Source organism: Dysidea avara, chromosome 4 (assembly GCF_963678975.1).
Source record: "Dysidea avara chromosome 4, odDysAvar1.4, whole genome shotgun sequence".
NCBI classification, from domain to species: domain Eukaryota; kingdom Metazoa; phylum Porifera; class Demospongiae; order Dictyoceratida; family Dysideidae; genus Dysidea; species Dysidea avara.
The window spans coordinates 4245064-4259580 of NC_089275.1; the positions used below are offsets into that span (position 1 = coordinate 4245064).

At 39.2% G+C, this 14517-nt stretch overlaps 1 protein-coding gene across 1 annotated transcript in view; it reads right to left on the minus strand.

Moving 5' to 3' along the window:
* The window catches only part of LOC136252666 (cleavage and polyadenylation specificity factor subunit 3-like), a 56138-nt gene that overhangs the window by 34535 nt on the left and 7086 nt on the right, over nucleotides 1–14517 (minus strand). Inside the window, exons 4-7 of the mRNA XM_066045210.1 lie at nucleotides 13776–13821; nucleotides 13634–13716; nucleotides 13363–13447; nucleotides 8653–8745 (exon numbers count right to left, since the gene is read on the minus strand). Coding sequence (XP_065901282.1) covers nucleotides 8653–8745; nucleotides 13363–13447; nucleotides 13634–13716; nucleotides 13776–13821 — 307 coding nt within the window. The remainder of the gene's footprint in view (nucleotides 1–8652; nucleotides 8746–13362; nucleotides 13448–13633; nucleotides 13717–13775; nucleotides 13822–14517) is intronic.

Consider the following 14517-nt stretch of genomic DNA (forward strand, 5'->3'; position numbering starts at 1 on the left):
AATGCATACACATTTGATACATCAGACAAAAACAATATAGGAAATTGCCCAAAGGCGTACAAGAGTGGATGGTGATATTGCAGTGACTGCGGAAGATACAATTATATAAATATTAATTCACAACCAGCAACTATAAACGGAGAAATTAAGTTATTTACAGAAATGAAAATACGTCTTAAAGATTGTCTCATTGTGTAACAAGACTGTTTACAATCAAAAGAACAACAGCACATACATGCATACACCAACAACTGTACTACTGCTGAAACTTCTCAGCAACATATTGAGTATTCTTTGTTAATCACCCACAACTGCTGTACATTGTGTGCATATATAAAATAGAGTACATAGTTATGCTGATTAATTAAATATTATATCCCTCTCATCCCGCCATATGGCAGTTTCAATATAGCATCACATTTTAAGGTGCTCCTGATATTTGAAGCCATTTAAGTGCCAGCCTAGTAACCACATGCAGCTATTGCATCATAATTGGTATTACTACTCATACTTGCGGTAGTTTGTTATGCATACTTGTAGTATCCATGTTAAGTGGCAGAGAGCACGAGGAGGAACAGTCATGTTCTTGCTTTAAAATCGTCACTGAAGTGCTATTAGCAAACAGTTGTCTGATGGTTCAAGTACACTAGCATGAATTAGTCTGAAAGTGAGTAACACACATTTCGCTTGTACCCAACCTGCATTCATGCCTTATTTTCTTGAGTGATACGGTATGCTGGTAGTTTGTATTGTAATTGTAAACCTGCTTATGTAGGGGATGATGTTACCACCTGGAATTACAAGGCATTACAAGCTGCTGATGTTGGCGTGTGTTGTGTAACCTATCCAAGAACACCAGGCATAGCAAGAAGTTTTTCCTGTGTGTGAAGAAGAGAAATAAGAGCTTCTTTGTGTTTAGAACAGCATTTACGATATGTTAATTTGGTGATTACGGTTAATAGGAATTTGCGTGGTTATTATGTATATCAGTAATGTTGGGCACACACTATCTTTGCACATGTTTACTAAAAATAAAACTAGTTTTTGAGTTATACGTAGCTGTGAAGGCTTCAAATTTTGTATGGAGATTCACTGATAAATTCTCTGGAGGTCTATGTTTAGATTTTGTGTGTAGCCTTACAGCTTCATGAGTTACAGTAACTTGAACATGAGGTTTTGAATAATGTAACGCTTTTAGTGTTAGCTTCAGTTCAATGTAAGTAGTGTACTAATACTAAACATAGAGTTGTGAGTTATAAACTAAAGTTTTCAACGTGGTTTCCAACGTGCTTCTGTAAAAATGAAAGATTAGCTTTGATTTTAGCATTTTGTAAAGAATCTCACATAGTTATAAAACGGTATAAGCAAGCAGAATTCTGTTTGGTTTGTGTTGAAGAGAAAGGGAAGCACTGCCAATGTAGGTAGAATATGGATTCATTTACATATTTGTGAGTAGACACGTGAGTACAACAAACAATACAAAGTTGCATGTTGTATGGCTTCGAGTAACCGCGAGCACCCTTAAATCCTGTAGCGGACACGCACTTATGGGAACAGGGATAATCAGTCTCTTGCTCAGTTGAATGATGTAATCGCCTACTTTTGGATTGACAATAACAAGCATTGTAGATGATTCTTCAAAGTAATAATAGTACTAATAATGAAGGACTATATAGGTTGGAGTGGCGTGTTGCTTTTTGTACATTGTGAAACTGTGACCTCATGCCTGTATGCGCATGTGCATTTGCTCAAATGCCAGAAAACCATACTTGGAGATAATTGCTTCAACCATAAACAGGTTAGTGATGTTTATTGTATTATTATAAATAAGACTAGCCTGTATGGTTGTGAAAGTTCACGTTTGGTTTCACGTAGATTGATTTACATTTTAAAGTTATATAATGGTTTTGCAGTTGCTCTTGCATAACAACAACTTGATAATCAAATACCATAGCGAGTAAATAGATGTATAGTTTAATAGGATTATATGGTATGGTGTGTAAGTTATAGCAGTTTACAAGCAGTAGATTGGAGCCTCTACAAATTTGGTAATGAGGGGATTAACATTGTGATTGATCACAAGTTTCTGTCTTATGTAAACACAACATGATTATTGCGTGCTATCAGTGTTACAACAGTGTGGAAAATACAACTTTCTCCACGATAATTATACTATCAAACTTTAAATGGGCAGGCCGTAGTTGAAAGCGTGCATTGTTTAGAAGCATTTTTTGTATTTATCTCCACTTGGCAACAGTGATTTCCAAAAAAAATTCAAATCATGAGACGTTTGTTTAAACTAAAGTTATGATAGGGAGCTATGTAACATGTCCACATAATTTTCGAATGGCTCAGGTCATGTAATGGCCGCATGCTATTCGTAATTATATGAGGAAGGTGAGGTTGAAATATCAACATGTAATTGCCATTTTTCAATTACAGACAGCAAGTTTGAATCTACAAAAAGAATTACAACATGCACACGTGCCTATTACAACACCAACACGTGCACCAGTCTATAAATACAACTAACTAAATAACCTTTCGGCTTTTTGACTCAAAATAAATATAGATATACAAGGGCAAAGGGTGGGAGGGACATGTTGATATTTCAACCTCACCTTCCTCATATAATTACGAATAGCATGCGGCCATTACATGACCTGAGCCATTCGAAAATTATACTTCGGAAGGCTCGGTTTCCATATCAACATGTGACTTTGAAGCCTTGGCCGCCAACACAGATGTCCCGAACTTCACCGAATGACATGGTCTATAATAAAACTTCTGGAACACTCCCTCACCAGACCAATCTGCTGCCTTCATAATCTCCTCTACAGTAACACCAGACATGGCTGCTTTAGTAGCTGCAGCCGCCCTGGTAGAATGAGCTTGAAACTTGGATGTGTCAATTCCTGCTTTTTGCAGGCATGATTTAATCCATCTAGCTATCGTGCTAGCAGTCACCGGACCATGCTTACCAATAAAATACCGAAACAGAAAATTCTCCTTACAATTGGTCCTAAACGCAGATGTCTTTTGTTCATAAACTTTCAGAGTCTTCACTGGACACAAACAAGAATCAGTTTGGAAACTTGGAAAAAAGAAATCAGCTTGATGGTGGGATGGTCGTGACTGCTTTGACAGATGAGTTGACTTAAACACTACCCCTTCCGGAACATAAGATCTACTATTAAGATCCAGTGCAGCTAAATCAGCTCCTCTACAAGGTCGTGCTAACGCCATTAGCATCACTGTCTTAATTGTTAAAGATTGGAGAGAAAGAGAATCAGATGGACCATCATTCTTAAACGATGACAACACCTGGTCTACATTCCAAATGGACCCATATTTTGGTCTAGGTGGTCTCTGGTTGAACGCCCCTTTCAGCATTTGTGTCATCAAGGGATGCTTGCCAACATCTACACCATCGACCTTCTCGTGCACTGATGAAATTGCTGACCGATAAGAGTTTAATGATCTATACTCGTATCCTTGTTCAAACAACTCTGCCAAAAAGTTCAAAATATCAGCTATAGGGCCCTTAATGGGATCCCTATCCCGTTCCTTACACCAGCTATCCCATCGTTTGAAGAGTGATTCATAGGTGGACTTGGTCTTGTCTCTCCATGCTGAGTCCAATAAAGTTGTAGCTCCTTCTGAAAGCCTTCCTGTTCTGCAATGTTGCCGGATAGTGGCCAGACGACCAACTGTGGTACCCCTGATGGCATGATGAATTCCTCCTGAGTTGGAGATATCACTATGTTGTCTTGTATTGGAATCAGTAATGGGAACCCGCTCAGCAGTTGGAGGAGGATTGGGTACCAGGGTTGTGTCTTCCACAAGGGGGCCACCAACACTACTTGTGCCTGGTCCCGTCGAATCTTGGCCAGTGTAGCTAGGAGGAGGCACCATGGGGGGTTCGCATATCCTCGCAGATGGTGCCAATTCTGAGTGAAAGCGTCTGTTGCATCCGCTGCTGGATCCGGCCTCCAGCTGTAATATCGAGGTAACTGGTGAGTTAGACGGGAAGCAAACAAGTCTATCTCTAATGGTCCCACCGCTTTCTGGATCAGGGCAAACAGGCCTGGATGGATCATCCAATCGCAGCGGTCCCTGACTGTCCGTGACTCTGTGTCTGCCACCTGGTTCAACTTGCCTGGAAGGTGCTCCGCAGTAAGACAAATCTTCCGTTCTATGCACCACTTCCATATCTGAGTGGCTAATGAATTCATGATTTTTGAATGAGTCCCCCCGAGATGGTTTATGTATGCTTTGGTCGATACATTGTCCGTCTTCACTAGAATACTGATATTGATTTGGTCTTTGGCAAATGCTTGCTCCAGACCATTGATGTGCATCTGGCGTTCTTCCACTGACCACAATCCCCCTGTTCTCAGATCTGGGCCTTTCAATGTTGCACCCCATCCCAGCGATGATGCATCCGTCTCTATCACCATGTCTGGAGGTCTCGGAATCAGTGGGGTGCCATTGTACTTTTGGGCTTGGTGGTTCCACCACAACAGCTCTTGTTTGGCCTCTGTAGAGATTTCCACCATCTCGTGGTAGCACCGTTTCACTTCCTCCAGTGATGCAGCCAATGGCACTACTCTGTTTATCAGAGCTTGAAGGTGACGATGAAACAATGGGCCAATTGAAATTGCTTGTTTTGCTGCCGTCGTCATTCCCACAAAGGTCGCGACTTGCTGCACTGTGGTTGCTGTCTTGGAAAGCAAAAGTTTGGCTTCCTTCTGGATCCGAGACAACTTCTCCTTGGGCAGAGACACCTCCACCTGACTTGTAGATACCCCCAAGCCTAGGAAGACTATTTCCTGGGTTGGTATCAACTGCGATTTCTTCTCGTTGATTAGCAGGCCTAAAGATTGAAACAAATCCTTGATTAAAGCCACCTGGATCTTCAGAGCCTTTGGACAGTCGCATAGAATTAGGAGATCGTCCAAATAAATGATCAGGCGTATTCCCCTCTCTCGCAGCAATGCGACTACTGGCTTCATCAGCTTGGTGAATGTGCGAGGGGCACATGACAGACCGAATGGAAGGCAGTGAAATTGGTACAGAGTTTCTTGCCAGTAAAATTGGAGATATTTCTGATGACTGGGATGTATTGGAACCAGAAAATAAGCATCTTTCAGGTCTAGTTTGGCTAGCCAGTCGCCTGGTTTCACCAGGTCCTTTATCATGTGGAAGCCCTCCATCTTGAAGTGCTCCTCCACAATGAACTTGTTCAGTGCTTTCAAGTTCACCACTGGTTGATAACCACCGTCCTTCTTGGGGACTAGAAAGATCTGGGAGACAAACTCCTTCTGATGGGGGTGAACTACACTCACAGCCCCTTTGTTCAACATAGACTGTATCTCTGTTGATACCAGGTCTTGCTGCTCCACCGGCAGCTGTATTTGTGGTGGAGCTGACATTTGAAGTGGTGCTGATACCAAGGGTAGCTGAAAGCCCTGCACCGTCTGTAAGACCCACGGATCTTGTGTTAATATGGCCCAGTTCTCTATGAACTCCTTTATTCGGCCAGCATGCAAACTTGTTATGATATCCCTCTTTACTGAGGGCAGAACTACACTTAAACTTAAAGTATGGTGAAAATCTACGTTTTTGTTTGAAAAAGGTACAACATACTGATTTAACTGTTCTTGTACGTTTTGGGATGGGCGATTGAAGGAGTGAATTGCTTGGCTGCTCCCTTTGTATGGGTGGAATCTTGGGCGACCGCTCCTGGCTCCACCCCCGCGGCCGTTTTGGTAACTTCGGGGGTGGTAAGAGGAAAAACTTTTCTTCTCAGAGGGGATGTGAAGCTTCTTGATAGCTTTGACCTGTTCCACAGTGGTAGTAGCTTGCTTTGCGAAACTCTCACCAAACAGCATAGGCGCGGCGTCGGAGAAGTTCTTGCAGTCATCTGCCATAAACCTCAATGAAGGATTTAATTTCAGGATCAACTTCTTTCGCCTCTCCTGAGACATTTGGTGGTGAGCATTACCCATTAGGTACAGCGCCGTCTGGGTAGCTGAGACCGCCTTTTCCGGCGTCAAGTCTCCCGCCTCCGCACTCTCCAGAACAGCTGTTAAGGGCGCCACCGCGTCTAACCAAAATTGTTGGAGGCGAGATAAATACCCATCAGCCTTTATGGCGTCCTTGGGTAGAACCGCTTTCATCACCCCATCCAGCTTAGGGCAGCGGATTTGATTACAGTCGGGTACTCCAATCTTCTTGACGCGCTTTTTACGCTCCTCATTCAGCATCGTACCCGAAAAGGCTGCTTCGAGAAAGGCTCGAGTAGTGTCGTTCAGTGTAACCAGTCTAGGTCCTGAAACTTCCTCACCCTCCTCGTCGGAATTCGTCACATCAGTAACTGGTTGATTCCTCTGTATAGTCTCCATCTGATCTCGAATAACGTCCATCTGTGCCTTCATCTCCTGAAGGAGTTGGGCGGTGGAAACTTCTTCTGCCAATTCCGAAGTAAGACGTAGGAAACACAACTAGCTGTCAGCAAGAAAAAAAGCCGAAAGGTTATTTAGTTAGTTGTATTTATAGACTGGTGCACGTGTTGGTGTTGTAATAGGCACGTGTGCATGTTGTAATTCTTTTTGTAGATTCAAACTTGCTGTCTGTAATTGAAAAATGGCAATTACATGTTGATATGGAAACCGAGCCTTCCGAAGTATAATTACCGATAATCAGGTAATAGAGTCTAACAGCAAATTCAGTGCCATTGTGCCAAATGTTATGTGGCGAACAGCAACACCTGTAAGTCAGGAATTCGTAATACAAGCATTCCTGAAAGTTACTGTGATCTCAACAACAAATGGTATACTGTGACACTATGGACACAGTATGTTTTCTGTGCTATTCACAGAGCTGAAACAAGCATTAATTTGCTTGTAGTATTACTCAGATATTCACTTAGTTTAAGCACTTAGATACAAAGCAAAATTGTGAGCTTTTAGCAATAACTACAGCACCTTTTGGTATCTGTGACTGTAATTTTGGGAATTTGACTTGTAATTAAGTATAGTTACTTTTATAGTGAAAGGTGATCATAGTGTACTATAGAATTACTGTGGAATTGTAAATCGAGAATTACAAAACTAATTACATAAAATTCGAACAAATAAACTATTCCAATTTAAAGTACATCCCGTATAGCAGGCTTTTGTGATATCTATAATTTATCACGAATCTTAAGATTGTGACACACATGTACCTATTTAAAGACTTGATTATGTACAGTAGCTACAATTTACATTACTAGTGCCTTTAATAGCTGTCTAGTACAAGGATTGTTGTTAACTGCTCTATCAGAGTATTTAATCAATAATCAAGGAGCATAAACCACATTGCAACAAAGTCTTCAGCACAGATTAAGCTTCCTGGCCTATACTGTGTATAAGAAGGACAAATTTTATTAGTAACAAGCAGCGTACACCAGAAAACCTAACTCTGAGTGCGATCATGTATGGCTTCACATGCATAATGGCATTTTGGCAAGAAGAAACGACCCGGTTTGGGCTGTTTCCATCCAAAAATGAAATCATAAATAGGTCATGGACACGCACAATGATCCATTCAGCAAACCATGCTACTTTTTTATCCCAGCTAGGATTCTCTTTGTAAACTCTGCTATGCTTGTACAAGAATAATAATATTATGAACAAGAATAATAATATGAGCAAGCGGGCAAATTTCTGTTTTGTGTAAAATACACATACTATTTCCTTTTCACTTGATGACATTGCAAAGAACCACCAGAGGGTTGTTTGATGCTTTTTAGGTGGTTTTAGGTATGCGTTCTATTAACATCTTCACAAAAAACATGGGCGATCCCTATTATGAACCCACTAACGTGGTCCATGATAATCGACGTTAAATTTCAGATTTTATTTTTGTGGATAGTAACATTCACAATATCTTAAGGTGGTACTCAACCAATTAAGGGCAGCTGTACAAAGTTAATTGGTCAGCATGTTTGTGTAATACACGAACAAACGTGGAAATCCATAGACCACAGCGAATCATCTCATTGGACTAACAGAACAAGCTCTGTCAGATTACCCAGCTACTGGTGTTGATACCTTATTCACGCTTTAAAAATATTAGCTTGTCAAACTCTGGTTAATTCACTGTCCAGTGGCACCAGCTGCATTAGTGTGAGCCCTGATGGCACGAGACTACTGCCACCATGTGATTACCGTTATATGGAGCGCACCCTGACTAGCTACATCAAAATTATGTAAGCACGTACCACAGATCGTCAAAATTTGGTATAGGCATCAGGTAAGCATCACTCTAAATTTTCGCAATTTGGGATTGTTGGCCAACATTACAGTCCATAGGTTGCATTTCCACTAGTTATCAGTAAAAAGGAAAGGGTGGAATTGTTTTACAAGGTGAGAAATGGTTGGAACCAAAGTGGCTTAGTGTTAGGTTATTCATTGGCCAAGTTATTTTAAAATTGGCTTGAAACTTAGGCATAAAATGAAGGTGTGTTAACTTCGTATGGCATCACAGGCTATCACAACAGCTTTTTAGGTGTACTGTAGATTAAGTTTTACAGTATGTATAATGTGCTAGCACAACCAATTCTGATGCCAAAGTAATGAATTAAGTGTAATAATTTTAACTAACTTTTACTCCAGCAATCTCTATCATGAACATGGCTGCTCCTAGCACGTGTCCAGCATTGTAGCACCAAAACTTGATCCCATTAATGTCCACTTCCTGTAAACAGAACATTGACATTCAATACATAGGATTATTGGATGAACAGCATGTTGTGTATACACGCATCTTGTACTAATGCATTCCAATAATCAATAGCCCGAGGTTTCTATTTCACTTTTCACTCTATATCAGTTCAGTAGATATTGGGTTCCCAAATGCCTTTAGTTTAAGATCACAGAAAAGCGCATGATCATAATGATCTTACAAACAAAGCCAATTAAATTGCTCTATATATGAGCTCTTCATTCAATCACACTAATAAACATACAGAACAAAACACTGATAAAGTGGTCACTATTCACAAGATGACAGTAAATACAACAAAATTGATGCATTAGCTGCAGCTATTAATCGCCTGATAGCCCAGCTAAAATCACGATCAAATCACAGTACAGTGGTCCCTTCATTATCCGACCATATTGGACCCTAGCGTGTTCAGATAATGGAAAAGTTCGGATAAACAAAGCCCATGCATTTATATACGGTGTCTCAGTTAAAATACTCTAATAGAACATACAATTTAGACAAATACTCTAATAGAACAGTCAATTCACAGTTTAGATAATGGAAAGTTTGATGGCCGGATAATGGAGGAATTGTTATCCAGTCATCAGCCAAAATGACTTTCTATTAAAGTAGTTCATTGTTCAGTGTACAGCGAAACAAAAAATATCAAAAAGCACTTGGGTTTCCTTGAAGGTGGCGGCTACACAACAGAGGTGTACCGATATTCAGACAGCTAAATTATTGGCCACCAATATGGTAATTTTTACCAATATCGGTATCGGTGCAGAATAGCAGGAGGACCGATATCGCTACTGATATTTACACAGTAGTAATAGTTTGTACATAATGGATTATGTATTGGCTTTCTACGTTATCCATGCGGCTGTTTAGTGCCAGTGGCTTATTGTTCACTCTACAAGTGCAACACTATGAGAAGCCATATAAATACATGTGATTCTAATGTTTGCTGTTGGAAAGCTTGCCAGAATCTTTACAAATGAAGCAGTTATTGAGTAACTTTGTAACAAAAAGAAGGCCCACAGTATATAACCAAGGGAACTTGCTGTACCAGCTTTCTTACAAGACATTAAAATGCGGGGTAGTAATGCAGAGATACCCATTTAAGGCTTCATGGGAGTATACAAAAACACGTTTGTGGGTGCCTAAGCTATATACCATGTGAATACATGCACATGTTGTTGTAGGGTAGGTAAATGTACACTTTTGTTCGTTTAAAACTATGATGCAAATATCGGACCAACTATTGGTTATTGGCTTCTTTTGGTGGCATCAATGCCAGATATCAGTACATGCCAAAAACCTGTATTGGTACACCTTTACTACACAATAGCCCACATGCTTAATAAAAAAATCTTGGACTATGTTTTTCAGTAGATTGCCATTTGTTTCACTGTACCATAGCAAAAAGAGAATCATAAAGGGACATTTAATCCCCACCGTTCTACTGAAATAACATACATGCCAACCATGTCCTTTGAGATCTTTCCTAGGGCCTAGTTTCAGCATTCCTACCAGATATATGGATTAATTATCAATGATAATTCATTAGAACATGGTATAAAAAGCAGTCTTTGCACTTTACTGAATCATACTTCCAAACCACAACGCCCCAAAAAATCAATTAATCCATAAGGCCAAAATGAAAATTGTGCCTACCATCAGTCAAACATTTAATTGCCTACATGTACCTAGTGTGTGGTCTTGGAGAAATAGGGTCCGAGATGTACAATATTAAGTTGATAGCAACAGCCACCCGCTAATTTAAGACATATATACAAGTGTGGTAGTGAATCGTCACAAGCACATGTACAAGAGACGCATGGATTTGTGGCTTACCAAAGGTGGTTACATATCACAAAATCACTTTCAGAAAGATAGTTACGCTACCTCTCCTTTTGCCACTAATATATTCATGGGAAGCCACAAACCTGTTTGTGCATCACTTAAAATTAATGTAGGCTAATAGAGCCTATGCAGAGCTTTGCTCAATTACTCTAATGAAGCATACACCAGTTCACAAATACTCTATTGCACTCAAATAATTTAGTGATCGTATAATGTACAAATTGTATATGGATAACTGATGCTCTTCTACGCTTTAAAAGTTTATTGTTTCTGCATAATGAATGTAATACCCTTTGACACTGTAAATACTCTAATTGAACTCATCAACAGCAGCATTAGCAAGTAAACGAATCACTATGAGCATTTAGTAGCTGAAAATACCGTATAGCTGGATTTTTTTTGAGGGATTAACACTGTATAATACAATTTTTATTCAAAAAAGTCTAGTAAATATTCACAATTGTTTTGCTACGGTAATAGTTATGCAACCTCAAACATCAAGACACGACCAAGAAAGCTGGTGCACCACAACATGAGTATATTGACAGGAAGAAAGAAAACAGCCTTTTTACGCGTGTATAGCTCCATGGCCCCATTCTTCAAAGCACACTACTTTTGCATTATGCTGTCCACCAGGTGAGGTATATCATACAGCAAATTTGATTAAATTCGCAACAGCCATTTGCAAGATATGGACATTCAAAGTTTCGTTTTAATTTCTTCTTATGCCGTAATACAGGGGCTATGGGCGCCTCAATTTTTCTTCGTACACTTTGCAAAAATTGCTATAAAATTGCTATAAAATGCAAAAGTGTAACACGATTACCACAATCATTGGCACAAATGAAGAGCGTGTAATGGTGGATTCACATATCAAGTTTGTTGTGAATCTGAGGAATATTCAAGGAGTTATGAGCATTTATTCACATAAAAAAGGTAAAACTTCTGTCACAGCTATATACAGGGGAAACAGTAGTGTTGCGAACCTGTATGGAAAAACTGGTTATTAACTGGTATTGTCTAGGTCAAACCAAATTATTGGCTAAGAAGCCTTTAAACTAGTTTTGCCCACCCACTTGGTAAACCATAAATTACCCCTGCTGACAGGTGTTAACATCATAACATAACCTCAAAGCATGTGTAGTGCCATAATGTCTGCTAATTTACAATCAGACAATAAACAGTCAATATCCAATTATTCACCTTCCAATAACTGGTTTAGTAAACTCTGCAGGTTCCTAGTAAACAGAGTATAGAAATAACTTAAAAATTGGCGTGTGGATAGGCTGATCATCGTAGCAGTGCCTTTTGATAGTTTGAATAGCAATAGAGTCACGACGACAAAGTTATAAAGCAAAAACCAAACAAGTGTAAAAACGCAGGATCAAGATACTACAATAGAGCAGTCACCAGGGGGTAAAAAAAGGTATACAAAAAATGTCGACAAAACCTTACCAGAGTTGGAACCAGGGACCTCCATACAGTACCTAACACCTGCATCCTTAACCACTGAACCACTGCTGGCTGATCACCTCAATTAATTTCTGCTTTATAAACTAAATGTCTAGTTTAAATCTGCTTATAATCAAATGTTTGTAATTTCATACCAATAGAAATTGAGGAGAAAACATTGGCAGACTCCCGTAAGCGTTCGAGCGTTAATCGGATGGCTGCAGGTTTGAGGCTGCCTAGGTCCAGTCATGGATTTTTTCTCCTTTCTCTACCTTTTCAATCACATTTTCTGTAACAACTTTAAATAGGCTGTAGGACCAGGTGTTCTACAGACCTTCAGCACTTGTGCTGTAAAGCATTAATAAATAAATAAATAAAATAAAAAGAAGTACTAGATTACTCTAGAACATTCTATGTACTGTATGTTTTATTAGAAGTCCTCAAAAAATGTGCACTCTATTAGAGTATTACAATAATATTATCAAATAATCATGCAATGAAATATACATGTATTTATAAGTCTGTCTAGAAAAGAAGAAATGTGAGTAAAAATAAACCTCAAAGTCAGCCATAGGTTGGTTTTGGGGCCTCATAAAGTCAAAAAGAAGTGAAATCCACACAAAACAGCTAAGCTGTGATAAAATGGCGCGGCCTTAAAAATCTTAAAAGTCGTGAAATCAAAAATGGCGGCCAAGAAATGGCTGCAATGATGTTAATGCAAAAAAATTTTTAACAATGCACACAGCCATTATTAAATTTATTAGCATTAACATCATTGCAGCCATTTCTTGGCCGCCACCTTTGATTTCATAACTTCTTTCACCCAGGATTTTTAAGGCCACACCATTTTTTCCCAGCTAGCTGTTTTGTCTGGGTTATATTTTCATGAAGCTATCAATCCCTATCATCGCTCGTGAAATTCACATAAGTTTCGTCCCTTGAAAATTTCCAGCTATATGGTACAGTGGAAGCTTTATGTAATGGACACATTGGGATCCAGAGCATTTGGTCCATTTTTACTGCAAAGTAATGTGTGCAATCAAACTCTTGCACGAGGGCTGTCCTTAATTTGGAGAGCCCTTCAAACACTGCATCAGTGAGTTAATGATATAATCTTAACAACTACTGCGTATTTCCCGTGTAAAAGCTGGGCTCAACTAAATGCTGGGTCCTACACGAACACCAGTGGGCGCTACCTTATTGCAAGAGCATATGAGATAAATTCCGGGGCACCTATATGGATAATTATGGTATACTATATATAGTGCAATTTCCCATACACAAACACACCTGATGAAAGTTGACTGTCTCAATCTTATCCATGGACTTCTCCAGGTCCTTTTCTGTATACAGCATTTGATCAGCTGCTATGTTGCTATGGTGATATAAATGCAATACAAATTACACAGTATACACCCGGCAAACTAAAAAGACAATACCATTACCAAATATATTATGATTCATGTGCTTGATATACACTTACAGTACATAGTGTTGGTGATGAATCCGAACATTAATAATCAGAACACTAAACTATCCCACAACTATTTTCCATACTAACCTAACTTTGATGAAGTCAGACAGCAGCCACCGATAAATCGCCTTGGTAGCATGTGTCATGAACACCCTGCCCTTAAATGTGGTCTAGATAGGATTATTAAGATGTACATATATAACCATAGTATCCTGATTTCAATATGTACCTTTTCCAAAAACCATGGCAGTGCTCCACAGTGATCCAAGTGAAAGCTATAACAGAAATTTGGAAAACATTAGCAAAAGTATGTAGCTACCTTATAGATATAAAATGCATATCATAATACATATTTACATACAGTATGAAGCACTATACTACAGAGGAGGAGTGGAGGAATATGTTATCAACAATGCAGTACATGTCTACAAGTACTACAATTCTAAATATATGTATGTAAAGTTTATAGGTAAACAAACCAAAGGAATTAATCAGTTCTAGGATGGCTATAGTTTTTTCACCAAAGCGTTTAACCCTTACAAGAAAGGTGGCCAAACACATGTACAGTACTACATAAAAGTTAGCAGTCACTTATGTGCTATAGTCTAAGCATATAGAATTCTTTATGAAAAACCACATATCCCCACATCTGTAAAATCTCCAGTCATCATACTTACCAACTTGCTTCAAAATATTTATGTCATCAATCTTTAACTAACACTAACAGCAAACCAACAACCAATATTAATCTTAAAACAAGAGCAATGCTGCTACGTACATGGGCTTTTGTTTAAAACATCAATACCTATTTCCAAGTCCGGCTAAATTGTTTATATACAAACAAGATCATGTACATACAGTACCAGTCCTAACATACCGTATAGAGGGAAACTGGTGGGAGAAAACTTTGGCGAATTTGGCGATTCGCTACAAATTTGCCAAAGTTTAACCCGCCAATTATTCGTAGCGCC